At 61.5% G+C, this 27,277-nt stretch overlaps 3 protein-coding genes across 10 annotated transcripts in view; 1 reads left to right on the forward strand and 2 right to left on the reverse strand.

Moving 5' to 3' along the window:
* NAV1 (neuron navigator 1) overlaps positions 1-13,646 on the reverse strand; it is a 57,564-nt gene extending 43,918 nt beyond the window's left edge. For 3 of the 7 annotated variants that reach the window (XM_072028248.1, XM_072028246.1, XM_038168278.2), the window contains exons 1-4: positions 13,505-13,622; positions 5,231-5,771; positions 4,895-4,962; positions 1,516-2,319 (exon numbers count right to left, since the gene is read on the reverse strand). In XM_072028248.1, coding sequence (XP_071884349.1) covers positions 1,516-2,319; positions 4,895-4,962; positions 5,231-5,745 — 1,387 coding nt within the window. In that variant the 5' untranslated portion in view covers positions 5,746-5,771; positions 13,505-13,622. Of the gene's footprint in view, positions 1-1,515; positions 2,320-4,894; positions 4,963-5,230; positions 5,772-13,504 lie in introns of all 7 variants that reach the window. The other 4 variants (XM_072028247.1, XM_072028245.1, XM_072028244.1 and 1 more) reach the window with 4 other exon arrangements.
* A 432-nt stretch (positions 13,647-14,078) lies between these two features.
* RNPEP (arginyl aminopeptidase) lies at positions 14,079-19,288 on the forward strand. 2 transcript variants are annotated; one of them, XM_027444966.3, is made up of 11 exons: positions 14,079-14,528; positions 14,742-14,882; positions 16,267-16,415; positions 16,949-17,065; positions 17,175-17,410; positions 17,586-17,699; positions 17,836-17,948; positions 18,130-18,238; positions 18,367-18,591; positions 18,750-18,892; positions 19,026-19,288. In XM_027444966.3, the coding sequence occupies exons 1-11, from the start codon at positions 14,115-14,117 to the stop codon at positions 19,191-19,193; spliced, it is 1,929 nt and encodes a 642-aa protein (XP_027300767.3). In that variant the 5' UTR covers positions 14,079-14,114; the 3' UTR covers positions 19,194-19,288. The 2 variants fall into 2 exon arrangements, with proteins under 2 accessions (XP_027300767.3, XP_071884507.1); XM_072028406.1 differs by lacking the exon at positions 14,742-14,882 and adding an exon at positions 14,927-15,067.
* Positions 19,289-21,303: 2,015 nt separating this feature from the next.
* Positions 21,304-27,277, reverse strand: part of LZTR1 (leucine zipper like post translational regulator 1) — a 34,273-nt gene continuing 28,299 nt past the window's right edge. The window contains exons 17-20 of the mRNA XM_027444964.3: positions 26,285-26,434; positions 25,971-26,076; positions 25,027-25,107; positions 21,304-22,120 (exon numbers count right to left, since the gene is read on the reverse strand). Of these exons, the coding sequence (XP_027300765.1) occupies positions 22,004-22,120; positions 25,027-25,107; positions 25,971-26,076; positions 26,285-26,434 (454 nt within the window). The 3' untranslated portion in view covers positions 21,304-22,003. The remainder of the gene's footprint in view (positions 22,121-25,026; positions 25,108-25,970; positions 26,077-26,284; positions 26,435-27,277) is intronic.

Below are 27,277 nucleotides of genomic sequence, written 5' to 3' on the forward strand. Positions count from 1 at the left end.
CACCATTAAAACCAGTCCCACCACGGACAGAGGCTGGGAACCACCCCCAAACTTCCTCACCTGGTGCACGAGGAGTCCTTCCTCCACAGGCCGGCCCTGTGCTCTCAGGAAAGCTGCAGGATTTTTTCCTGGAGGTCCTGAGGAACCCCCCTTAGAGCAGGGCACTACAAGAGGGACCCCGAGATCCCCCACGGCATGCAAACACCAGCGGGTGGAGACCTGCTCGTGACCAATCCTCCTGCAATCCTCCCGTGTTCTCTGCCCCAGTGGGACCTGGCGTTACCCCAGCGTTGGGGCTGGGGCTGGGCATCCACCAGCCCAGCAGCAGGACCCCCACGGGACCACCACAGGACCCCAGCAGCAGACCAGCCTCGTGCATCCCATCTCTGCCATCTGCCTGCCCCGCCTTGGCCTCGCTCCGTGGCTTTCCACGAGCCACTGGCACGGCCCCAGCGAGCCCTGGGCCAGCGGGCAGTGGCCACAGAACATTTTGGCAGCTGGGGCAGCCCCCTAACCAGGAAGGGGAGCAGGCAGGGGACATCGGCATGGGGGCTGCATGCAGCACACGTGTGCCAGAGCCCTGTGCCACAGCAAGGGGCTGTGACACCCCGAGGGCTCCAAGGGAGAAGACACTCGACACGCCAGGGCCCCCACCGAACGCCACAGCTCCAAACCCAGCTGGCTCGGGCGAGCAGCCTCGTCATGGCCGCATGCAGCTCGTTGCCATTTCTGCACGCCGGCTCGCCACACCGAGCCGAGCTCTTCACAGCTACAAATCCTCCATGGTACAGCCACCGGGGAGAGAAAGCCGGCGGATGGGGACGCCGCCTCGCCCTGCTGGGGATCAGCCCACGTCCCCCCCACCAGCAGCGGCCACGACGGGAACGCGAGGGCCGGGCACGCCTGCACCCGGAGCCAGCGCAGCCCCAGCTCCGACCCGAAGCGTTGGCTGCTCGGATGAAAAAAACCTCACGTGATACCACGCCGGTGACGAGCTCTCGACCATGCAGAGCCTTTCCCAGGCTCGGAGATCAAACACATCAAGCAAGGAAGCCGGGGGCTGCAAGCAGCTCGCGCACACCCTGCAGCAGCGTCCTAGGGGTGGGGGGCACAAAGCAGCACCAGGGCTGGGGCTCCCCACGCGTGCTGTCCCCAAGGTCAGCCCCTAGGATGGGGCAGCGGTGCTGGGAGGGCAACCTCGGGGCTGATTTAAAACTGGGCTGTGGCCAAAAATACACTGGGGCACCCCAAGGCGGTGGGTGCCCACCTGAAGGCATGGGGCCACCCCACGCTGCGTGGCTTCACTGCTGATGGCCGAGCCACGGGGAGAAGACCCCAGAGCCTGCCAGGAGCCAAATTTCCATTCCTTAACCCCACAAAAGCCAGGACTGAACCCTCCCAGCCCCGAACCCCCCCCCCCGGTGACCACCTCGGGGTGCGAGGAGCAGCGGGGGCGTGAAGGCAAGGAAGGATGGAGGCAAGGCAGGGGGGCACCGCTGCGGGGGCTACACTCACCCAACATCTGGCTGAAGAGGAGCTGCTCCAGGTCTCCCAGCACCGTCACCACCAGCTCGGGGTCCACCTTCAGGTACGGCTTCTCCTCGGCGCCCGCCGCCGCGGGCCCCTTGCCGCCCAGCAGCTCGTCGTCGCACTTGCCACCTCCGCCACCACCACCACCACTTCCACCGCCACCACCACCGCCTCCACCCGCCTCAGGGGCCTTACTGAGGGGCTTCACCTCCGCGTAGGGCCCCCGGGGGATGCGGCTGGGCTTGCCGCTGGCCGGCGGCTTGGCGGGGCCGGCGGGGCGCGGCGGCAGCAGCGAGTGCTCGGAGCGGGACAGGCTGCGCGACATGGTGGACGCCTCACGGGCACGGGGACCACCGCCACCACCTCCACCGCCACCACGGCCACTCGTCGCCACCGTGGCCGCCGCCTTGGCCATGTCGTCGCTCCAGCGCGGCTCGTAGAGCTGCCGCTTCTTCTCGGCGTCGGTGAGGAAGGCCAGGTTGGTGAGGGACTTCTGCTTGCGCAGGTTGGAGCCCGGCAGCCGCCCCTCAGCGCTGCTGGCCTTGAACACCCGCAGCTCCGCTCCCCGCGGCCCCGCCGTTGGCGTCGTCGCCGGCGTTGTCACCGTCGTCGCCGCCGCCTTGGCCCGTTTGGGCATCACGGAGCCAGCGTCGGGCCCCCGGCGGTAGCCTCGCAGCTCCGCTGTCCCCTCGTCGCCCAGCTCCACGTCGGGGAGGCTCTTGAGGTTTGTCCCCAGCATCCCCGCGCTGCCACCATTTAACCCGGCTGCTGCTGCTGCTGCTGCTGCTGCGGCACGGTGGGCGCGGAGAAAGGGAGGAGGAGGAGGAGGAGAAGGAGAAGGGAGGGGAGAGAAAGAGAGAGAGAGATTGAGAAGCGCCCTCAGCTGCCGCCCCAAAACCGGGGCGGGGCTGAACGGGGAAACGGAATGGGGCGGGGGGGGGGGGGAAAAACGGGAGAGGAGCCGCCCTACCGCGCCGCTCCGCCGGCGGCGGGGCGCTGCGAACCAAGGGAATGAGCGGGGCCGAACAAAAAGGGCCCGCCCGCAGCCGCCTCCGCCACCGCCTGGGCGCGGGCAGGGGGCGGGGCCGCGCGGGGCGCGCGCCCGCGGAGGGGAGGGGGGAGAGGGGGGGGGGAGCCTCGGGGGCGCGCAAGGGGTTGAGGGGGGGGAGGGGGTGTGGGGGGGGCACCCATGGGTGCTGTATGGGGTGGGGGGGGGGTGGAATCCGCCCTCAGGAGCCGCCCGCGCGCCCCCGCGGCTCCTCGCCTCGTCGGGAGCGCGCACGGGGAAGGGGGGGGGGGGGCGAGGGTGAGGCCCTAAAGGAGCCGAATTTCCCCGTTCCCAGCCCAAAACGGGCGCTGCGAGGGCCTGGGGTGGTTCCCAGAGGCAGCGCGGCACCGCCAAGGGGGGCTGGGGGGGGGGGGCTGAGGGGCTGGGGGGTCCTAGGGGGGGGTGAGGGGCAGGGGGAGCGGGGGCTGCGGAGCCTCATTTGGCATTAATTACCCGTCCCCAGGGAGGGGGGAACGAGGCCTGCGCCGTGACCTCAGGCGGTGCCATGGTAACGGCACACAGCGCCTTGGGGCGCGGGCAGGGAACGGGTGGCGAGGCCTGAGGGGGGGGGAGCCCCCAACACGGGCACCGCTGGCACCCCCAAAGGGGTTGGGGTTCGGTGTCAGGGGGTCCCGGGATCGCCTGAACGAGTGGGGATGAAGAAATGCCAGAATGGGTGGTTTGTGCCCCAAAATAACGCTGCTGGGATGGGGTGGGTCGTCCCCAACGCTGCAGGGAGGTTTTGGGGTGGTAAGGCCTCTGCCGAGCCCCAGCTGCTGCTGTAGGGCCTGTGGGGGGGTAAATTGGGGGAGTTTGGGTGGGTTTTGAGGGTGGGTGAGTCGGCGGCCACCCCATGCGCTGCTGCTGGAGCCGCTGGGCCCCAAAAGGCAGCGGGGACACGCAGGGGATGGGCTGGGGGCACGGAGCCCCCCCTGCAAAACCGTGCCGGGAGCGGGCGCCGCGGCGCTGACCGACTTCTGTCGGCTCGGATCAGCCAAAGCGGCTCCCGAGGCGCCTGCCCCCCTCCCCACACATCCCCCGAGCATCCCCATCCTATCCCCAATCCCATCCCCGTCCTCATCCCCATCCCATCCCTTCGAGCAGCCCCGCCGCATGGCCACCTCCCAAAAACCCACCCCAAAAGCACCGGGGCAGCTGGGGGGGGGGGGGAACCTCGTATCTGGGCTCAGCCACCCCCACCCCAAAAAAAATAAAAAATAAAAAAAAATAAAGGGGCTCGTGTCCTGCTCGCCCCAAAAGCCAAAAAAAAGCCAAAGCGCAGCCGGTGCCCGGTGCCAAACGCTTCATTGACAAACGCCGTGGTGAGCATGGAGCCGACCACGCGGCACGGAGGGTGTGGGTTTGTCCCCAAATCCGCTCACGGGGGTGTCACCGGCAGCTGGGGACGCTCCGGGTGTTAAATCCCTGCCCGGCAGCCCCGCGGTGCCGGTGGGAGGTTGGCAGCGCCGGGAGCCACCGGTGCCAGGCCCCCCACCCCCCCTCCCTTCTTCCCCGGCTGCGCTCTGGCTCTCGGCCGCCTCCTCGGAAATGGGGTCATTCCTGGAGCTGGGTGGAAAACTAGAAAGAGGAGAGCGAGCCAAGAGGCAGCAGGGCCTCGGGAGGGGACGGCCACACCGAAAAACGGGGGAGGTGGGCGGCGGGGACGAGCCTGGGGGCACCCGGCTGCTCGGTGGCACGGGGAAGCGGGGGGAGAGCCCCTGCCCCATGGCAGCCCCACAGGGATGGACGCGGCTCCAGCAGCTGGGGGGGACTGGGGAAGGGTCCCCCCCATCCCCTGCTCCTCTCCTCGCCTGTGATTTTTGCCCCTCTCCTTGCTGCCACGAAGCCACCGGGCACCCCGTGCCCACCCCGTGCCCACCCCGTGCCCACCAGCCTGGCCCCGCAGCCCCAGCCCCTGGCCCCCGCACGGTTCCCTCCTCCCCCCATCCTTCTCCCTCTCCCCCCTCGCTCTCTCCGTGCGGCGGTTTTTGGGATGCTCCTGTGCTCGGCACAGCCCTGGCCCCACGTCTGCACGTGCAGCTCATCCGGCCCCGCTCCCAGCCGCCGCCAGCTGCTCCCGGAGGCCCCGCACAAGGCATTAATAACGCAGACGATGGCCCCCGTGTGTCCCCCCCGTCCCCCTCCCAGCCTCCCTGCGCCCCTTCCCCAGCAGCCCCCCCAGCCCCCCCACAAGCAGAAGGGGAGCGGGGGGCACCCAGCATCGCCCCCCACAAGTCCCAGGCCAGCCCCCGGGCAGGGGGCACACAGGACCTCCCCCCACACACACCCCCCAAGGAAACCCCCCCATGGACTCACTCAAGGCTCCGGGTTTGGGGTCGGTGTCACACGGGGACGTGGCCTGCTCCTCCCTGTCCCCCTGCAGCCTGGGGACAGAGCGGGGTTAGGGGACAGCCTGGGGCTCTCCGGGGACCCTGGGGACACCGGTCCCATGGTGGTGGGGGTCCCCAGGGTGTCACATCCCCCTCGGTTTTACCAAGCCCACCCCACACCATCCCTCAGGCTCCCATGGGTGCCCCCCAACCCAGGGGGAAGCCCCCAGCGCCCACTCACCCAGCCCCAACCCCACAATCCCAGTGAGGTTTCCCCGCTGCCCCCCCCCCCATCCCCGTGCCCCCATCCCCGGGCACTCACCGGTACTGGAAGGGTGCCACGGTGGCTGTCACAGGCCGGCTGTGTGGGGGGGCCGAGGAGAAACTGATGGCCCCCGACCCAAAAACGGGCACCCTGCTCTGCGAGCCGGCGGGGGGGGCATCCTCCATCTCAGGGGTCCCCCCTGGCCCCCGCACGGAGCAGCTCAAGGGACGGCGACCCCCAGGTCCCCGCAGGCTGCCCGCCACCCCCTTGCCCACCTCCGGCCCCTTCCCGGGGGGCACCAGGGGTCTCTGCCCCCCACGGGGGGGGACGCCGGGGCTGGGCTCCCCGGCTGGCTCGTGGCCAGTGGCGGCTCTGGGTTTAGGTTTAAGGCTTTTGGGGCCGGAGGCCAGCCGCGGGGACGAGGCTTGGTGGGAGGCGGGGGGCCCCGGGCTGCTGTGTCGGGCCGGGGGGGCCACAGCAGGCAGCTTGCCAGGGGGCACGGAGCGTGGCACCGGGATGGCGGAGCCATAGTGGCCGCGGCCGCCCGGGGTGAGGTTGGCCGTCCCGTTCATCCCGGCGAGGAGGCTCCGGCGAGGCACTGCGGAGGGAGAGGAGAAGGAAGGGGGTGAGGCACGGCGTGGGTGATGTCTCCTCCCCATGTGTCCCCCCCCCCAGGGACACCTGTCCCTGTGTCCCCAGGCCCCTATGGTGCGGCCCTGCAGTGAGGCCACATGGGCGCAGGCCCCGCAGGGAGGGGTCCCCCTCTTGGCCACCCAAAAAAACATCTCCTGAGCCCCCAAACCACTGGAGGCCACCTCCCGGACATCCACGGTGACCTCCCAGCCACCCAGGACCACCCTGCAGCCACCCGAGACCATCTCCTGGACACCTGAGGCCATCTCTTCACCATCTAAGGCCCTCTCCGGCCACCCAAAACCACCTCATGGGCACCCAGGACCACCTCGTGGGCACTCAAGGCTACCTTCCAGCTGGCACAGGGGCCAGCTCCGCCACCCCAATCCCCTGGCCATGGATCTGGCCGCACGGCACCACGAGGGACCCCCACACACGTGCCCACAGGAACCATCCCACAGCTGCTCCGGGCGGTGTCCAAGCCCCGTTCCTGCCCTCCCAATCCCCAACACCCCCACGGGTCCTGGGCACCCCTCTGCGCTGCAGCTCACCAGGGAAAAATTAGCAAATAAATCAATAAATAATACAACATCTATTATTTTTTTTTTTTTGCAGGGATGGAGAGATTGGGAACATCTCTGGAAAGGCAGGGAGATGCCGGGGAGGGTGCCCGGGTGCTGCTTGCCCCCCGCCAGGGCTGCGTTTTGGGCCGGGGCAGCCCAAACAAGGGGGGCTTTGTGCGGGCGCCGCGCTGGGCGCTGGGTGCGAGCCGCCGGGGCCGCTCTCCGTGCACACACACACACACAGGGCGCTCTGTTCCAGCCCGGCCCGCAGCCTGGCTGCCTTTCAAGGCTGAGCCGGGCTTTCCCCGGAGCGTGAGGACTGCCTGCAGACATTTTGGCAGTCGCGCCGTCTCCGACACGGCCCGGGATCTGCCCGCGAGGTCCAGCCCCGGCCCTGCCGATGGCATCGCTGCGGCTCGGGGCCGGCCGTGCCCTGCTCCCAGCACCCAGCACCCAGCACCCAGCCTTTTCCAAAATGCCTTTTGTAGTGCTGGTGGGGTCGATCTTCCCTCCCCGGGGCTGGATCCAGCAGCTCTCCACCCTGGGTGGCACAAGGCAGCCCTACAAGGAGTGGCAGAGCCACCGGCCCCATTCAATTTTTTGGCAATTTTCTCCCAACTTTGCCAATTTTCCCCCAACCACTAGAGCCGGTCCCAGCACCGTAATTTCCCTGAGCTCCTCTTTATCCGAGTCAGAGGCCAAAAGTTCCCCTGGATTTGTGCTGGTCCTATCATCACCGACACCCCTGTGCATCAGCAGCACGCAGCTCCGCTCCGGAGCCTGGCACGCTCCTCTCAGGGCATTCAGCACCGGAGCTGTGACCATTTTTTATGGATTTTTTTATGGATTTTTTTGATCTGTTTGCTCCACCTGGATTCCCCTCACATGGACACAGCTTCCACCTCTGTCCTCAGAGCCTGCTGGGGTGGCAGCACGAAGCCATTTCTGCAGCCGAAGCCAAAGCTGCCGCGTTTGCCACAAAAAATCAATCCTCCTCTTGTTCTCCCAGGCTCCGAGGTTTTATAGGGGCAGGCAGTGACCCTATAAAAGGGTCAGGAGGGTTTTGGAGCTGTCCCCTCCCATCGCCCAGGCCTTGGGGTGGGGAGGGCACCGATCATTTGGCCCGGCTAACCACGGGGACCCCTTCCAGGCGTCACCCTGATCCGGAGCTCCCCTGGGGATGGGGAGGGCTGGATGTGGCCCCTCTGCCCCAGGTGACTCCGGCTGCCAGCCGGACCCCTGGCTGGGGACAGGGATGTTCTAACCCACAGAACTGCCGTGGGACAACCCAAAGCAGCCAGCACCCAGCCAGCCTCGGGAGGAGCCTCCTGCTGGAAGCAGCCTGCCGCAACCTCCCATCATTTTCTTAGGAAGCACAAATTAAAGTCACCCCTAGGAGATCCAGCACTTTTTTTTACTCCAAGCAAATTCCCAGCTTCCCTCTGGCAGTTTCCAGCCACCCAGGCAGGGCCTTTTGGGGACGCTGAGCCCCCTGTCCCATGGGGCCGGTCCCCTCCGTGCGCCCCTGCTCCTGCCGCGGCCACGCAGCCCGGCTAAGCAGGTCACAGCCTGACCTAGATCGAGGCATCTCCCCACCACGGCAGCTCCTTTGCAATTAGCTGAGAAGGGAAAGGACTTTCTCCTAACGACAAGGAGCCAGCGGCACTGCGGGCTCAGCCCCGCATTGGGGTTTGTGTCCCCCAGGCAGGGATGGAGATCCTGAAATCTCAGGCGGGTCGGGATGCGCTCCCCGGGGGAGGATGCTTCTGGCAGCTACCGCAGGGCCAGAGCTCAGCGCAGGGGTGCTGGGCTGCTGCCCACTGCCTCCGGCACTCAGCTCCAGGTTTCCCATAATTAGAGACCAGGGACAAAGTGGTGGGTGAGCCTTTCGGACGAGGCATCCCATGGAGAAAGGAGGAAAAAAGAAACTGGCCGAGCTGTGCCCTTCATCCCAGGACAAACGGGAAGCAGCACATCCCTGAAGGCACCTCGCTCAAAGAGGCATCTGTTGTGCTCGGGGCTCGAGCTGCTCGCTTGGAGCAGAGTCAAAGCACACCTCACACCTGCGGTTCGGGCAGGCAGCAGTGAGCACACGGGCCCGGAGGCTCAGCCCCGTTTCCCGTCCCTTGCTTCGGACACATTGTGGGGCACGCGGGTGTCTCAGCCCCCTCGCAGCTGTGCCGGGGTGAAAACCTTCCCCGTGCCCGGGAGGGCTGTGGCACGGCCACTCGGTGATGCAAAGAGGCATTAAACCATGAAAACCCTTCAGCCTCTGCTGGGCTCTCACCGCCACTCCGTGCCTCGGTTTCCCCACCCTGACACAGCTCCAGAGTGAACCCCACAGTGAATCCTACAGTGTGGGTGCAATCGGGACCAGCCCCGTGCGGACCCTCCTGGCACAGCGCTCCTGCCCCTCGAAGCTGCTCCCCGCAGCCCCACGCAGGATCTGGCCCCGAGCTGCCTGCGGGGATGGCGCGGCTCCAACGCAGCCTCCTCCCCGGCACGCTCAGGAAGGATGACAAAGAAAAGGCTCCTTGTGACACGAGGGACATAAAACTTTCCTAAGAGAAACAGAGGGGAGCAGGGAGAGAAAGGAGCCTTCAGAGGGGAACAAGCTGCCGATTCAGCCCCCGCTCTGCGGCCGGGACCTGGCCTGCCCCCGGCCGGGTGTCACCGCGTGGGACATCGCCACCACGCTGCCTGCTCGCTGCCGGGGGTCTCGAAGCACCGAGGGGCTGTACCCAGGGCTTGGTGCCACGGGGAGGGGGCTTCTGGCTCAAAAACACCGCAGGGACCAGAGCAGAGCCCCAGCAAGGCAGAGCTGGGGGTGGCCGGGGGTCAGCGCAGCACAACCCGAGCCCCTCCTGGAGCCAGGGTCTTGTGTGCAGCAGCAGCTCAGCGGGCAGCTTGTGGGGTTCGGGCATGGGCACGGGGAGCAGGAGGGTGGGAGGGTGCCCAGGTGGCCCCAGCTCTGCCCGTCCTGGCCTCGTCTCCACCCCACGACACGGGGGGCTTGGGGCCGAGCCGGGGGAGCTGCGGGCGGGTGCAGGAGGGGCACGAAACCGGCTGGTGTGAGGGCAGAGCCGCAGCAATAAGCTGTCCTTTAGCCACGCCGCCGACAATCCCATTAGGCACTTAACCCACTTCAATAAAACCTCGCTGCCAGCCAAGTTCAGCCCTGCACAGCCTGCAGCCGCCTCCGCCACCCAGCCCCGCGCAGTGACCCCAAGCCCTGCCCAGGCTGGGCACAAATCCCACGGGGGGGGCTGAGCCCTGCCAGGCACCCCCATACCAGAGCCCCCCCCCCATTTATGGCCTCTGGATACCGGAGGCTGTTGGGGTCTCTGGGGATGTGTCCCCCCGGCTGCTCCAGCCCCTCGCAGGCCTTGAATTGGTGCCTTTAACCCCAAAACTGCGCCCCGCGGGTGTGACGCCCCCGGGCGCATGCGGGTGGTGGGGGGCGCAGATGTCCCTGTGCAGCCCCCGAGGGGACAGGGGGTGTCGGGGGGGGGGACACACAAGGGTAGGGAGGGGACAGGGGGCTGCGGGAGCGTGGAGCCGGGCGCGCCGTGCCCCCGCTGCGCGTCCCCGCGGCCGTTCAGGAGGCGCCGGCGCTGGACAGCTCCGGGCCGGCCCCGCGGCGCCGCCCCCCCCCCCAAAAAAAAAAAAAAAATGGGGCTTCCAATTCCGCCCACCCCCCAAAAAATAAACCTAGGGGTGTCCCCCTGAGAACCTCCCTCCCCATGGCCACCAGTGCCGGGGCTGCCGCTTCGCCAACCTGCGAGAGGCCAGGAGCTGCCCGCAGCCCCACTGCCTCTCCCCAGCAGGTGCTTCAGCAGCCAGCACCTCACTCCCCCAAAAAAAAAGATCTCTCTCGTGGTGTCTGAGGACCCCAAGTCATGTCCTGGAGCCGTCGTGCAGCCGAGGCACAGGCGATGCTCTTGGGGAGGGCCGAAAGCGAGCAGCTGGGGAGGGGAGCGCATCCCACCCAGCCCGGCTGTGGCCATCGCAGAGTTTGGCCCCAGCCCCGGGACCTGACGGGCTGCAGACCTGGCCCAGTCTCCTCGCCAGGAAGCTCCTTGCTTGCTTTTTTTTTTTGAGCAAGAGCAGATGTCGCAGCGCCTGCCTGCGTGTCCTCGCCGGGTCCAGCAAGTCTGGGAGGAAACAGCCCCTCCAGCGCTCAACCCCGAAGCCTGGAGGCCCCCGGTGCTTTTTGGCTTTGGGGACGTGGCCTCGGGAAGCCGCAGCTGTGTGGAGAGCTGCTAAAGGCATCAACTCGGCCGTGCTTGGTCGTGTGGTGTCCCACGTGCGGTGGGACAGCTGCGCTCACCTCCCTGCCCCGGCACGGGCTGCGCGTCCCCGGCGCTGGGCTCAGCTCCCCAGGCACCCTGGAGGCTGCGCTGGGCTAAGCCAAAGGTTGTTCATCCCTCCAAGGAGGCCAAAGCTGCTGTCTGCACCGCTCCGGGTGCTGAACAGAGCAAAGGGAAGCTGTGCTGGGGCTCCGAGTGGCCACCCGTGAGCCCCCTGCTCCCCCCCGAGCCCCTGGGTGTGCAGCGAGGCTGTGCCCCCCCCGCATCCCCAAGCACCGGAGCGCAGGACCCCCTGGGAACCATCCCCACCGTGCACAACACCTATAGGGCTGGTGGTACCCAGGCACGTGGGATGGGATCTCCCACAACGTCCCCCCACCATAAATGCACAGCTCTTGCAGCAGGGACTTGCCCTGACCCCCCTTTTCTCCCCCCCGTGTGCCCGGCGCCCCCACTCGCATTGCTCAGCCCCCACAGCCCGGCAGCCCTCACCCTGCCTGGGACGGGCTCCCCGGGACAAGCGGGCATCTGCAATGGAAAGCAAAAGCCCCGGGGAGCCCTTAATGGGATGAGTGGATTTTCCAGCGAGCTGCAAATCCGCAGGGGCCGCGAGGGCCACGCAAACACCTCGTTAGCCAGGAATTAACCTGGGGTTCACTGTGTTTGCTGCTCGGAGCGCAAGCAGCCGGGCTGCCCCCCCCAGCTTCAAACCAATCCCCATGGTTCACAGAGTGACTGTGGGTTGGTTGCTCGTGGAGGAAGCTCAGCTGTCCTGGAGAAGAGCCTGAGCATCCCCTGAGCAAACCCTGAGCATCCCCTGAGCACCCCGCCTGCCCGCAGTGAGGAGAGCCGTGCTCCAGCTTCCCCTGCCCCCCTCAGGGCATAGATGCCTACCCTGGAAAGAGCCCAGAGAGGCAGAGGGGAGAGAAAAACCAGGAAAACCCTGTCGGGGGATGGAGGAAGGGGTGGAGGAGAAGCCGTGAGTCAATGCCCAGCCCCACACCGAGGGAGTTTCCGCTGCCCTGCTGCCGGAGGTGACGCGGCCCGGCCGCATCCGCACCGTGGGGCCGTGTCCGGGGACAGCTGAGGATGAGGATGGGGACGACCACCCCTGTGCCCCCACCCTGACAGCCCAACACGTCGCTGAGGGTGGTCGTGCTGGGTGCCCCGGGGTGCCCAGAGCCCCCAAAACCCAGCCCCTGAGGCTCCCACGAGGCCACCACCACGGGGGTGTCTCCCCCTGGGTGGCCGCAGCAGGATGTGGCTTTGGTGGCAGCGTGGGAAAGCTCTGCCCAGCACAGAGCAGTGCCCACCAGCAGGGGAACATCAGGGAATTGGGGAAATCACGGAATGGTTGGGTCAGAAGGGACCTTAAAGCCCAGCTGGTTCCAGCCCCCTGCCATGGGCCCCACAGCTGCCAGCTCATGTCCAGCATTTCTGCCACCAACGTCCCCAAACCCTTCTCTGCAGGGCCACCCCCAGCCCGCGTGGGCATTGCCCTGACCCCAAGGGTGCCCACACCCAGCTCCCACCCCAAACCTGCCCCCTGCAGCACAGCACGGACGGGCAGAGCCAGATTCCCATATCCCAGAGGGAAGAGGATGCCAGGACAGCAGTGCCACCACCCCGGGGGGCTCCTGTCCCCACCCGCCCCCTCCTCACGCAATGCCTGGGGGTGCCCCTGGTGCATCCAGGGTCCTGGATCCGTCCCCTCCACGGCCAAACCCCACTTGGGGTAAATCACAGAGGGTGAAAGCCCCCCTGGGTGCCCAGCATCCCCCCCGTGGGGTTGCACCAAGGCTGTGAACCCAGGCGCTCATTCAGCTGTGCCCAAATTTCCGTGCACCTGAAGCCCTTGCTCAGGCAAAGCTCGTCAAGGGGCCTCTTGCTAACGAGCAGGGCTCAGGACCCTCCCTCAGCCCCAGGGAGCGGTCGGGGGGGGGCACTGGGGTTGGTTTGTGCCCCCCCAGGAGCACTCAAGGAGGACCCACGGGCTTTGCCAAGCTTGCCACCAACCCGGCCCCCACAGCAGCTCCTGGCCCCCCCAGGAATCATTTCTGAACCCCAAGAGCCCGGGGACCAACGCTGCTCCCCCTGTGCCCTGGGTGGGAGGCAGGGGGGGAACGGGGACACCTGGCCCCCAGCCCGCTCAGCCCCTGCGAGGCCCGGAAACACCTTTATCCTGTCCGTGGGCAGGAAAAGCTCCCAGCTCGGATATTTTTATACCCCGCTGCCCCCCGGGGACGGCCCCACCTCCCTGGCTGCGCCCCCAGCCCCGCTCCAGGCCCCGCCACCCCCCGGCCTCATCCTCGCCCCCATTCCCTTCCCTGGCCCCATTCCTGGCCCAGTTCCCATTTTGGTGGCTCCCCCCACGCCGGGGCTCACCTGGAAGCCCCCAGAGCAGAGGACGAGGCCCGGATCCCACTCCGGGACCCCAACCAAGGGGGGGGAAGGACCCAGCCCCCAGCCTGCCCCCCCCACACCCCGCACCATGGGGCCGTGTGGGATGGGGAGCGACGCGCGGGGGGAAACTGAGGCAGGAGCAGGGCTGGGGGTGGCGAGCCCAGGAGCCGCACCGAGCCCCCGTGCCTCAGTTTCCCCCCCCCCCGGGCTTCCTGCAGCTCCCCCAGGAGACCCCGAGCCGGGGACAGGCGACAACGGGAGGGGGGCACCGGGACACGGGAGGGGGGGGACCCCGCACCCCCGGCACCACCCGGGCCGGGCTGAAGGAACGGGACCCCCGGGGGGACCCTGCCCCGACGGCTCCGTGTCCCCTGCGTGTCCCCGCCGGGGTGTCCCCCCCCGGTCCCCCCCCCAGCACTCACCGCCGCCGCCCGGCCCCGCTCCGCTCCCGGCGCCTCCCCCGCGGCAGCGGCGCGGACTCGAAGCCAGCGCCGGGAGCGGGGAGCGGCGGGGAGGAGCCGCGCAGGGACGGCCCCCCCCCGGCCCCTCCGGTCCTCCCCCGGCCCCCCCTGGCCCGCAGCAGAACGGCCCCGAGCACTGGGGGGTGTGGGGGGCAGCACCACGGCGCCCCCAGAGACCCCACCCCAGGGGTTCTCCCCCCCGGGACCCCCTCTCCACCCGGGACCCCTCTCCATGCGCCCCCCCCAACGGGTCCCCCCCTCACTCTCCATTCCCCGGACCCCCCCCGATGCCCCCATGCCCTCCCCCCCCCACGGGACCCATACCCCAAGGGTCTCCCACACTTATTCCCCCCCCCCCCATATGTCCCTCTCCAGAGCCCGCAGCCCCCGGACCCCCCAAACCTTCCCCCCCCCCCAAATCCTGCAACCTCAAAACCTTCCACGGAGCCCACTCCCCCCCCCATAAATCCCCCTCCCGTCTCCCGCCCCCCCCCGGAGCTCCCCCCCCCGGAGCTCCCCGCCCCTTTCCCCGCCCCTCCCCGTTCCCTCCCCCCCCCTGCCCGCAGTAGCCATGGCGGCGGAGCCGGCTCGGGACACGGCCACGGCCACGGGGGGGGCAGCGGCCGCCCCCTTCTCGCTGCTGCACCTGCACCTGGAGCTGGGGGTCGCTTTCGGCTCGGGGGGGGGCGCGGGGCGGTTGCGGGGGGCTGCGCGCTTGGAGCTGCGCTGCGTGCGCCCTGGGGGCCGCGCCCTGGTGCTGGACTCGCACCCCACGCTGGAGGTGCGGGGGGCGACCCTGCTGCCCCCCCCGTGCCCCCCCGGGGCCGAGAGCGATGCCGATGCCGGGGGGGGGCAGGAGCTGCCCTTCGAGACCCTCCCGTTCGCCAGTTACGGCTCGGCGCTGCGCATCGCCCTGCCCCGCGAGCCGCGGCCCGGGGACCTGCTGGCGCTGCGCATCGACTACGAGGCGGGCGAGGGACCCGGGGTGAGAGGGGGGCGAGGGGCTGGGGAAGGGCCACGGGGGGGTTGAGGGGCCGGGGAGGGTCCGCAGAAGGAGTTTTGGGGTTTAGGGTTGGGTCCCACGCTGTCCCGAAGGTGTCTGGCGTGGGGTGGATTGGGGAGCGAGGTGGGTGCCCATGGTGAGCGGACCCCGCCGCCCCCCTCACCGCCTCGCTGTTCCCCCCCCCCTGTGCTGCAGATGTCGTGGCTGGCCTCCTCCCAAACTGCCCAGAAGGAGAAGCCTTTCCTCTATACCTCTGGCTTCCCTGTGCTCAACAGGTCCTTCTTCCCCGGCTTCCACACCCCGGGCACGAAGAGCACCTACTCGGCACGGGTCCAGGTAAAGCCCCGCCGCTCACAGCGCTGTCTCTTGTCTCTCGCCAGGTGTGCTGGCTCACCCCCGAGCAGACCGCGGGGAAGCAGAAGCCCTTTATGTACACTCAAGGCCAGGCCGTCCTGAATAGATCCTTTTTCCCTGGCTTTGACACTCCAGCAGTTAAATGCACATACTCAGCCACGGTGCAGGTAAGCGGCTCCCCGGGAGGGGCGCGGGGCACAAACCCCAACGCCTTCCCGAAGCTCTCCCAGAGCAAAGCCCTCGCCGTGCTCCCACCTGGAGGTGCTCGAGGGGCCGGATGCCCCAGACATGTGGAAGCATTTGGGTGCTGCAGGAGTGCTGCCCACAGCCTGTGCAGCCATGGGTTTGAGACAATTTGGAGCATTACACCCCAAATTCCCACTTCAGGCCCCCAGCAGAGAAGGCAGTGACAAATATTTAGCTTCTACTTTGTTTTCCTCTACGAGTACACCCGGCCTGAGTCGCTCCTCTCCCCCTTCCCCAGCCACTGCTGCAGCCTCTGGTTCGTGCGTGGCAGCGGGTGCGTGCCGGGGGGTGTGCCGACAGCTTTTGCCTCCGAGCAGGAGGCTGCCAAAATGCTTCACACTTGACGCTGAGGTGCCAGGGAGCAGCTGGGATTAGCTGGGTGCTTGAACCTCTCAGGTCTCCTCGTGGGGATGCAGCTGCCTGAATAATTCCTCTGAATCCTTACCGTGGAGCACCCAGCTCGGTCCCCTAGCAGGCAGCGGGTGCCTTCCCCTTTTTGTTTAACCCCAAACCAAGTCGCTCACACCCAGCTTTGTCCCCTCTCCTGGGGGCGCGCAGCCAACAGCGGTGCTGCCGGGGGTGAAGGATGCTGCTGGGGGCTGTGACGCTGATGGCATACTGAGGCCGTGGCATCAGCTGAGGATGCAGGACTTTATTTTTCTCCCTCTTGCTCTAAATTCTTCCCCGAAAGTTGGAGCAAAGCTCCCTCCTGAAGGGTGAGCACGGGGCTCGTGTGTTGGAAAACCCCGGTGCAGGGATCGGTGCTGCAGGAACCGTGCTCTCCCCAGCCCCACCGGCCTCACCTCCTGCCTGTCCTGGGAGCCACTGCAGAGCTCACTGGGGCCTGACGAACCGGGATAACGAGCTGTTGTGCAAGGATGGGGAGGAGAGCTGCTTTCTGCAGGGCACACGCTGCTTCCTGCCTCCCTGTCCTGCTCCCTGCTGCGCCCTGTGGCACCGGGGCTCACCGTGTGCCTCTCTTGCTGTGCTCAGCTGCTTTGTCCCCAATGCTGTGGTTGGGGCTTGGCTCTGGGGATGCATCGTGGAGTCCCCCGCTGGGCTGGCAGACACCCTGCTTCGTGCAGCACAGATCTGATGGGCGTTTTGTCCACGTTTCCAGGTCCCCGAGGGCTTCACGGCGGTGATGAGCGCCACGACCTGGGAGAAGCAGAAGGACAACACTTTCGTCTTCAAGATGGACCATCCCATCCCCTCCTACCTGATCGCCCTGGCTGTCAGGGACATGGTGTCTGCTGAAGTTGGCCCAAGGTAAGTGCCTGCAGGAGCAACCTGCAGCACATAACCCCAAGCAAAGGTCCCACGTCTCTTCCCCAGGCTGCTCGTTGGAGCTCGCGGCTGCTCCAGCACCCGTGTAAAAGCCCTTTGGCATTCAGACTAGGAAAGAGATTGCAACAGTTGGACTCTCGTTAGCTTCATTTATCACCAGGCTTTTATGCTGTCGCAGAATAAACACGTGCGGGTGTTGCCTGATGAAGCAACGGGGTGAAAGTCCCCTCCTGGTTATCGCTGCCTCTTGTTGGTGCTGGCCAAGCACGCGCCAACAGGTCTCCACCTGCCCCATGATTGTCCTGCAGGGTCCCCCGGCGCTGCCTCCTCCTGCTGCAGACACAACGCACTGCTCGGGGCAGGGTGGGGGGATCTCTTTGGGGGCACTTGCTCGGCTCTGGAGGAGGCCCCGACTCAGAGGGGTCGCTCAGTGGGGCTGAATGTCCCCCCAAGTCCCTGCTCCTTGGCGTCTGGAGGGACCCCCTTCCCTTTTATCGCTCTGTTGGTCTCTGCAGGAGCCGTGTCTGGGCCGAGCCCTGCCTGATCGAGGCTGCTAAGAAGGAGTACGATGGGGTGATCGAGGAGTTCCTGGCCGTGGGCGAGAAGCTCTTTGGACCCTATGTTTGGGGCAGGTATGAGGGGCTCTGTTCCTTGGGGCTGGGGACGGAGCATCCCCCAGCCCTGGGCCGTGGCTGCAGGCAGAGTTGGCTCCGTACCAAGCCGCCGACCCTTCCCTGCCAGGTACGACGTCCTGTTCATGCCGCCCTCGTTCCCCTTCGGCGGGATGGAGAACCCCTGCATCACCTTCGTGACGCCCTGCCTGCTGGCCGGGGACCGCTCCCTGGTGGACGTCATCATCCACGAGATCTCCCACAGCTGGTTCGGGAACCTGGTCACCAACGCCACCTGGGGCGAGTTCTGGCTGAACGAGGGCTTCACCATGTACGCGCAGAGGCGCATTTCCACCGAGGTCTACGGTGCGTGGCCGTGCCCGGGGGGTCTGCGGGGTTTTGGGGTCCGTGCCATCTGCTGGCCCGGCAGCTGCTCCCCCAGCCAGCAGGGCTCACGCCGCTTGCCCCTGGTAGCAGCACCCGTCACGCTCTCACCGCGTGCGGGTCGGGGTCTCCAAACGCCTCCGCTTGTCCCCGTCAGGTTCAGCGTACACCTGCCTGGAGGCCGCCACGGGCAGGGCCCTGCTGCGCCAGCACATGGACAACACCGGGGAGGACCATCCGCTCAACAAGCTCCGGGTGGTGATCGAGCCAGGTCCGTGGCAGCCCCCGCGGGCGGTGCTGGTGGTGCCCGAGGCTGTGCGGGGCTCTGCTCCATGCGGAAAGGGTGAATCCGCTCGTTTTGCAGAGCAGCAGATGGGTTGTGAGAGGTTTCCCTTCTCCCCTGCTAGGCGTCAACCCGGACGACACGTACAACGAGACCCCCTACGAGAAGGGGTTCTCCTTCGTCAGCTACCTGGCGCACCTCGTGGGGGACCAGGGCAAGTTTGACGCCTTCCTGCAGGTCGGTGGAGGGACGGCACGGGGAGCTCGGCCCAAAACTGGGGTTGGGAGACACGAAATGCTGCGGGGGGAGGAAGGGCTGAGCGCAGCAGCAGATGGGGAAGGGGTGTTCGGGGACATGCTGGAGGATCCAGGGGTAGGCAGCGAGCGTGTGTGGCAGCCCACCCCGGCCGTCCCCACAGGCCTACGTGGAGCGGTTCAAGTTCCAGAGCATCACCGCGGATGATGCCCTCAATTTCTTCCTGGAATACTTCCCCGAGCTGAAGAAGCAAGGCGTGGACTCGCGCCCAGGTCAGTGCGGGGCGGTGCGAGCTTCGTGTGCCACAACCACCTCGCCTCACCCATGGGGCTGCCGAGGTGCGAACCGAGCCTTGCCCAAGCGGGGCCCCCCCCAGCTTCCCCTCCCTGCCTCACCTCAGGCTTGGAGTTCGATCACTGGCTGAACACACCGGGCTGGCCGCCCTTCCTGCCCGACCTCTCCCCGGGGCAGCAGCTGATGAAGCCGGCGGACGAGCTGGCGGAGCTGTGGGCGGCCGAGAGCTTGAACGTGGAGGCGATCGAAGCCGTGGACATCACGGGCTGGAAGACGTACCAGCTGGTCTACCTCCTGGACCAGCTCCTGCAGAAGTCGCCCCTACCCGAAGGTGAGGGCCTGGCGCCCGGGGTGGCATCACACAGGGCCCAGGCTGGGGGCCGGGGATGTGAGGGGCTGCACCCGCACGGCCTCACCCAGCCCTGGGGTGCCGGGGAGCCCGGGGCCGGGAGGATTTGGGCGAGCAGAGGCGATCACTCTCTCTCACAGGCAACGTGGAGAGGCTGAGCGCCATGTACCCCAAGATCTCCAAGGCCCAGAACGCCGAGCTGCGGCTGCGCTGGTGCCAGATCATCCTCAAGAACAACCACGAGCCCGAGTACAGCAAGGTCAAGGACTTTCTCCACAGCCAGGTTTGTCCCGTCCCTCTGAGGGGACAAGGGTGACACCAGGGGGGACACACAGGACCCCCCCCCTCGGTCATCCCCAGCCCTCCCCGTGCTGCGGTGGAGGTGGCTGGGCCCCGACCGCGTCTCTCTCGGGCAGGGGAAGCAGAAGTACACCCTGCCCCTGTACCGCGCCATGTGGGCCGGCTCGGAGGCGGCCCGGGCCCTGGCCATGGAAACCTTCTCGGCCACGGCCGCCCAGCTCCACGTCAACGTCCAGAACTACGTCAAGAAGATCCTGGGCCTGGAGGGGGCAGAGAAGGAGTGAGCGGAGAAGGGGGTGCTCCTGCCCCTGCCCGGCTGGGGCAAGCCCTCCGTGAGGTCTCCCTGCGCATATTTGCTTATTAAATTTTATAATTTTTACCTTTTTTTTGTGCTTTATTTCCAGCAGTCCCTGTGCAGTTTGTGCTCCTCCTGGCCAGGAACCATCCCCAGGCCCCGGGGTTTACCTTGGAGGGCTGGGCCTGGCACGGAGGCCAGGGTCCTCTGCTGGGGGTCCGGGGGGCTCATTTTGGGGCTGGGGAGGGCAGGATCCGTCCCTGCTGTGCCACCTCTGCCCTGGGCAGAACAGGGCCCTGCCACAGGCTGGCAGCGCGACAAACCCCACGGATTTGTGAGCAAAGGGGGAGCTTAGTGCGGGATCTGCCCTCCAGCCTCGGTGCAGGGATCAAGGATGGAGCCTGGCCCCATGAACCTGCAGTGCAGGAGCAGCAGCTGGGTCAAAACCATCCCCTAAGCGAGGCCGTGAGATACAGGGAGCGACTCTGACACGTTTCTGAGCAGCAGCAGAATGGTAATGGACGTGGGGGCTCCAGCCCAGGCACAGCCTAATGGGCTTTTAGGCAGAACTTTCCATCAGGAGAATAACTGCGCTGGTGAGCAGCCAGGCGCTGACAGCAAACCCGAGCTGACACCACCATGGTGCCGCGTGGAACCAACCCTGAGCCTTTTGCTGGGGTAAATCCCACAGAGGATGGACAACGATGCAGGTAAAACACGATTTGAGTGCTTTACGGAGCCAGTGTGCCCTACACAGGGAGACTGCAGGACTAGGACGAGGAGCAAGCTCGACAGCTCTGTAGGTCCTTGTCCCCACCAAAGCAAGACCAAGAGCACGTTCCCTGAAGCCAAATTCCAACACAAAGCTGCCCGAGGCCACGCCAGCACCACGAACCCTGGGATCCTGCTGGCCACAAAGGCCCCCGAGGCCAGTGGCTGGGCAGGGTGTGCTATATGGTGGGCTGGGAGCACTCGAGCCAAAACCATGTCCGAAACAAAGATGCCTGCAGCGCCCAGCTCTGAGGGTGCAGAGCGCACATTTCATCACTGATGCGCTCAGAAATAAACTCCAAACCCCAAATCAGCGCAGAAAATAGAGTCCAAGGGGCTGGCTGAAGTCACGGATGAAGTCACCTTCCTCACCAGGCTGTGCATCTTTGGAAAATGGGTGTCCTCTAGTGGATTCAGCATCGCTGAAAATCACTTTTAGTATTATTACTTGTCGCTTATAACCTGCTCCATTAGCAACCCTGCTTTCCCAGGGAAAATGTAGCTCACTGGCACAATTAACACAACCCCTGACAAAGAGACTTCATTAGCTTTGAGGCATCTGGAAATAATCCCCCAGGCTGAAAGAGTCCTTGTCTCTCAGATGTATCTGGTCGGACTCACTTGAGCAAGCCCTCAGCTGGGATTAAGTGGTCCACAAAGCGGTTCCCTTGGATTACGTAAAATAACAGCTTCTCCCTTTCAAGAAGCCCAGCAGAGTAGCACTACCTCTGGGCTGCCTTCTGCTTCACACACATTTCTCAGGCAGCAGGAAAGGGAGCGTGAACTCACCCTGTGAACCTTCTCCACCCAACTGCCAGCTACTGCTAACACGTGTGGCTGGGCTCCGACCTGCCGTGCTGCTTCCTCCCAGTCCTGCTGGGTGGATGGGGATGGGGTTTGTGGTCCCAGCACCTCCACGTGCTGCTGTGATGTAAGGCAGGACAGGATTTTGATCCCTTCCTCTTCTGGGCTGTCTTGGTGGCTCTCAGCAGGGCAGGGGAGCAGCTCGGTCAGCAGAGCTTTATAACCACCAGCTGATGCCCTCCCAAGCTGCACAAGTGAGGTGAAAGCTTCTCTGTCCCCTCTGAGAAGCATCCAGCACGGCTGGGAGCTGGGGAGCTGCAGCAGAGAGGGAAGAGCAGCCGTGTCTGAACTGGCTGGGAAGGGCGCGCTGCTGTCACTCACCTTCCTGCAACGAAGACACTTGGGTGTAAAATTAGTAACAAGCTGTAGCACAGACATTTATTTTTTAGCAAAGTGACCTTCATCAAGCTGAGAGTTCTTTTCGCTTAATTTTCTCCAAAATGAAAGCCAAGTCAATCGTGTAATGCAGGGAGATGATGTTAACTCTTTATTAATATATTGATATTGAAAGGCTTAGCGAGACAGGATTAATGGATTTGATGGTCAGAAAGGAAGGCTGTAATCTTCTAGTTTGACCTGCAGCAGAGCATAGGCCTGGGCTTCCTGCAGCCCACCAATCCAGGCAGTTGCAAAAGGGCTTATCTTTTAATCCATACCATGGGGAGTCTCTGAAAAGTCACTACAGTCTGGTCCAACAGTCAGCTTCACTGCTAACACCATGCTCTCTGCTTCCAGTTTTGTTGTATCTGACTTCCACTTACAGCCCCAGGCTGTTTCAGCTGAAGTTCTTTAAATAGTCTTCTTTAAATACTGTGTTTCAAAATATTAATGACTCTCTTACTTGTGACTGCTTTTACTTTACAGTATATAGGAACAATAACGGGCTTGATTCGGACCTCAGTTATCCCCAAACTATGTGGAATTAATTAATTCCTTAACGGTTTCCATTTTACATTTGTGTAAGGGAGACCAAACCCTTCTCCATGAAGGTACAAACCAAGCAAATCCACAGGAGAGTAAGTCAGCTGTCCACGCTCCTCTTAGCCGTCTGCTAGATTGTGTAGACACCATGAGCAGCTCAGTACGGAATGGTAAAAAGAGAGTCAGCTGTAAAGTGTTAGATTTTTGAGAAAAAAAAATAAAAGTCCGATTTACCAAAGCATGTCATATGTCTGAGCCCAGCTCTGCACACTGTTTGTCTGATATGTGGTTAGCTAACGACTCTATGATGTCAAGAAGGAGTGGCTGACTTAGGGAGCGGAGGTTTGGCAACTTGGAGACCTTCAAGGAAAAGAAAAACAAAACAGAAGAACAGAAAGAAATTAAAACCCTCCCCAAAGCACAGCTGATGTACCATCGCCTTCCCCCTGCCACCCCACATGAACACCCGGGTCAGTCAAGTCATGGCCGGGCGCCTGCTGCGGGAGCTTTTGCTCACAATTGCGGAGCTGGGAAGCAGAAAATGGCCCACGGGAGCTCAACTCGTGACTTCCTGCACTTTCATTCCACTTTCAGGCTGCTGCACGGAGGGGGTGGGAATGGAGAACAGCAGAAACGCTGAGCCCAGCACTGCCTCTCCAAGAAAGGAGGAATTCCTATTCCTAATGACAATTCCGCTGTTACTGGATGCAGATGAAGCCCTCTCCTAAAATCAAACCTGGGCAGTAGCACAGCCCTGTGTGTGTTTCTGCCGACCTCCAGATCATCTGAACTTGACTGAGGAGCTGATCTCTTCACTGCTCTGCTCCCGAGGAGAGGTGGTGGTTTAAAGCAGAGCCCTGTTCAGTACCCACGCTGGTTTTGCTGGTATTCCTGCCGCAGTCAGAGCAGGCCACTGCAGCACCGGCCAACACAAACCTCTGCCACATCAAATACACGGGAACCTACAACACGTGGGTTGTAGAGCACATCTCTCTGCTCCTAGACTGCTGAGAAGCTCAACTGCTATCAAAAGGGAGCTCCAGGCTTTCGTGTCCTCCACATCTTTCTAGAAGCAAGGCAGCAATCCCTCCTCCTGCAGTCATTAACGCCCCTGTCCAGCCTGGAAAGCAGACTGCCTAAAAGCCTGTCCACTTATGCAACCCGTATTATCTGATCTCATAAAATAAATCACCTCACTTTAAGGAGCTCATCTGTGATAAAGCATAAAGATATTCTGAGCATCTTCTGAAACCCTGGAAGGAAACCACTGAGTGCGCTTTCAGAAGGAGCTCAGGGTAATACCTGCTGGAAATCATATGCCCAAAATAAGAGGGCACGAGGACGGGGAGGGAAAAATACCCCGGTGACACTGCTGGGAATCCTGCTCTGTGTCAAGAGGCACACGCTGCAGAAGAACAGATCAGAGCTGGTGTCAAAACACACTCAAACGCTTCAGAACAGCAGTTTTATTAGGGCTTTTGCACAGTGCTGACACACAAAAGCCTAAATACACAGCGCCCCAACTACTGAACCTCTGGGAACAGCTCTTCAATTGGTGTTCTTACTGCTGGGAAAACTCTTTTAACCTTCTGAATCACGAACAACATTAACCAAGCTGGGAGAAGAGATCACAACGGCTATATACCCAGCCTGACTAAGCCTTGATGACCTGCCGGGCTCGCACAGCAAGAACAAGTCACCTTTCAGAGCCTGTGGCATGCCAGGGAGCAGAACAGCGAGCATTCCTGCCCAGCCACGCACACACAGTCACACAGAGCTGGGCCAAAAATCACACACTGGAGCCTCTCAGGCCAAGCACAAACATTGCATAAATAAGATTTCTTGCACATCTGCTTGACAGTCTTCCAGCCACATTTTGATGAAAACCGTTCTAAGAGTCAGCAGTTTAAATATAAAACATTTCCACATATTCTGGCTAGTGAAGATGAGTACAATTGAGTAACACCCTTTAGTTCAGATCTTTTTTTTTCTGAAATGTTGCAATATTCATTTCCCCCCAGTTCGTTCTGGTGAGAATCACTCCAACCTGTTTGTTTTCCCGTGGCCTCCACTGGGAAGGACCACGAGATTTCAGCTCGTGGGGACTGCAGTACGGTGACCCCAAACCCGAGGAGCTGTCCCAACCACCTGTGTGTCCTGTAGCCCACAGTGGGGCCATTCCCCACCCCATGCTGAAGTTGGGCCCCTCTGCAGGATCCACGAGGCCAGAAGAAAATGTGTCAGACAAAGCCAGGGGCTGTAAGCTCATGCTGAGCTCCCCCCACCAGGCGTGGGATTCCTGGATGCTGGCTCCACTCTCAAAGCTTCTTATGCATTTTTAGTGATTTCTGAGTGTAAAACTCATTACATTTGGACAACTTCGGCATTTAATAAAGAGCCCAAATACCTCCCTCTGAGTATCCAATCTCTAGATACCAGCTGGACCTAGCAGAGCTTCCCTTCCCTGTGGGCAACAACAAGAGGACCGTGAGATTAAACATACTGAAGATGGAGAGCTCCCTGAATACTGGCCATGGCATTATTACCAGGAAGTATGTAGCATCCAGAAATCCCAATTCCCAGTCTCTGTGATATACCTACCAGTTAACAGTTGAGCAACAAACTGGTGACATGCTGGGAAACTCTCATGGAGGGATCGTGTGTCTTATGAGCAACACGATGACAATACCCTTAACTTTCTCAAACGAGGACAGGAATATCAGCACTTCAGGCTCATGACCTTTTCTATCACCCTGCATCATCCTGTGTGGTTTCCATGTTTTGATACATGGCAACCACAAAAAGCCCAGCCAGGACATGATAATCTGCCTTTTGAGCACACGACAATATAGCATCTATGGCAGGGAGAATACTTCAACAGAAATATGAACACCGCACTTGTAGCTACCAGTGAAAAAGAAAATCATGCATTTGATACATGACAAACGTATCTTGTGCACACAGGAACCCAACGATGGCATGGCACAAAATTAACAACTGGAACAAGCGGAAATGGAAGCAATTCTGTGCAACTTCTGTTTTGGAAGGTGTCTGCATTTCCAGACTAGATTGTTCTAGTCTTTTATTTATTTTTAATGTTAAAAGTGTGCCTAGCAGACTTGTCAGAGAGAGTCATGGACATGCAGCCAGCTCTCAGCTGTCTCACATGAGAAAGAACGAAATGGATTCCTACATTAATGTGTCTTTAACCAACGCAGAGACAGAGGACAGCAGCTCTCAAAAGCCCCGGAAAAGATGCAACCAACCTTGGTGAACTGGTGAACAATGATGTGCAGACAGTGCCTCTTCATGTCCAGGGCTTGGGTCTTGTCAGCTGCCTCCAAAATCTACAGCAAAAGCAAAGGCAGGGTTTTCCTTCTGCATTGCTCAGCTGTACAGTGCACAAGTACTGTTCTGACTAACAGGAGATAACTCCTCTGAGCTACAGAAACATCAATGTTTTTCATTACAAACCCGAATCTTTTCTAAACTAATCAGAAATAAGCCTTGGATTTAAAATGTGCGGAGTCCTCAGGAGATAATCAGCAGGAAACTGCAGGTCTGTTTCAGAGCCAGGTTCCCTGAAGTGCCCCAGTGAGACTGGTGTGGGCAAGAGCCAAGAGCAGTCAACGCAGGCTTTGATTCTGCTCATGTTGCAGAGGGTTTGGTTTTCTACCAAGCAAATGGCTTGCTTTTTGCCAAATAAATGGCTTTTTCAAGGAATATTTTTGTTGCCACTTCATCGCCAGATCCTGCCTGATAGAACAAGACTAACATCATGTGCACGCCACTGTTTGCTCCGGTACAAGCGTTCCTGCATTCATCTCAGTTGTTCAGAGCCACTGTCCTCAGGAGGGGCTGCACAGCCTCAGGGGGTGCCACTTGGGAAATGACTGAGTGCACCAAACCCACAACAAGGGACGTGAACGAACTGACAGCTATTCCTGCAAGAAACTACCTCATGTCTGCTGTGTCAGATGACCCTACTGATCTTATTTTTCACACACTTTCCTACATAAACATGGCCCTTATCCCAATGCATTCAACTCTTCCCTACAAAAGCCCACAGCAGCTTTATCTTAAAATGTACACACCTTTACAGCCCACAGCTTCAAGTATTTTTTTTTTTCAAAAAAAGAATAAATCCTAGGCCAACTGAACCAGACTCTTTGACGCTCCTGTACCATTAAAGTTAGTTGGGGACGATTACCTGGAGTACGTTCTCCACTGTAACATTCATTTCTAGGTTCTGCTTACAGTAGGCTTGCAGTCTGTTGTTGGAGAAGCCATAATAGTAAGGTGCAGCAAAGAGGTAGCTGTTAATCTCATTAAGGAAAAAAAAAAAAAAGGTAAAGCAGAGGTAACAGCACTGATTGTAAACACAAATGCAACGACAGAAGTTAAAATGGTGTTCCTGCTGCTAATGCAGCCCTGAAAATCCTCAGCCTGAGCCTGGCAATCCAGAGCTGAGGCACTGCATGTGCACTTTAGACAGATACTTCATTAATTCAGATTTAAGGATACAGGGAGTCTTCAGGAGGCATGTTTACTTCTCCATAATAAATATATCTAAGCATAGATTCAAATGCTTGTTTGCTGGGAACCATTTCACCTATTGAAATATTCACTTGTCCATCTTCTGGCATGAAGGAACGGAACATGGCTTCAAAGTAACTGGAAAAGGAAGTAAGACTAAAGTAAGACACTCTGCAGGCAGGCAGTTTAACTCCCTACTGTTCAAAGGCAGCTATGAAGCACTGCAGGTTCCAAAGAAGTAAATGCAGGTGATAACCTGGGCAAAAACATTGCTAAATTGCTGTTTCATATATGTCTGCCTGTGAGAGTACTCCAAACATAATCCCCACAATTTCCATCAACACTACCTGAATTTGTCTGTTTCTTGAAAATTAGGACACACGCTCCTTTGATTTTTGTCTAATTTGCATAAAACCCAGCAGAAAGCTTAAAGCATTATGGATTTCCTTGCTATCTACAGGCTGTCACTGCCAATCATGCATCGGGGTTTCTTTTAAAGAGTTGTGAAATGTTTCTGGTAACATACAACAGTAACTAATACTGAATAGTGTTACTGGGACTGGAAAAAGCTTTTGGCAGTATGTGAAGTAGAAATTTGATGTGAACACCTAATGTCTTGCAGGACATAAAGGTGAAGTTACACAGAACACACAAGCAAGGGACAAACCCACTGCTTCCAAACAGTGCATAGGGAGAACAGAATGCATCTTCAGAAGGGTGAACTGCTTGCCTCTACAGCCAAGCATAGGAACAATCTAGTCTCTGTTATGCACCATTTTTTTTCTATGCTTATTCATACCCAGTCTTAAGTATCAGCAGGTGAGAAAGAGATTCAAGTTTCACATGATTCAAATGGATGTTCACCACCAGAACTCTTTCTGAGCTCAATGGACATCTGTTGCTTTCCACTTCACTAACACAGCCTTATGCCTTACACCATTTTTCCTTCTCGTGATTTTAAAGATTCTTTGTCCTGCAATG

This window comes from Anas platyrhynchos, chromosome 27 (genome assembly GCF_047663525.1).
Source record: "Anas platyrhynchos isolate ZD024472 breed Pekin duck chromosome 27, IASCAAS_PekinDuck_T2T, whole genome shotgun sequence".
Classification (NCBI taxonomy): domain Eukaryota; kingdom Metazoa; phylum Chordata; class Aves; order Anseriformes; family Anatidae; genus Anas; species Anas platyrhynchos.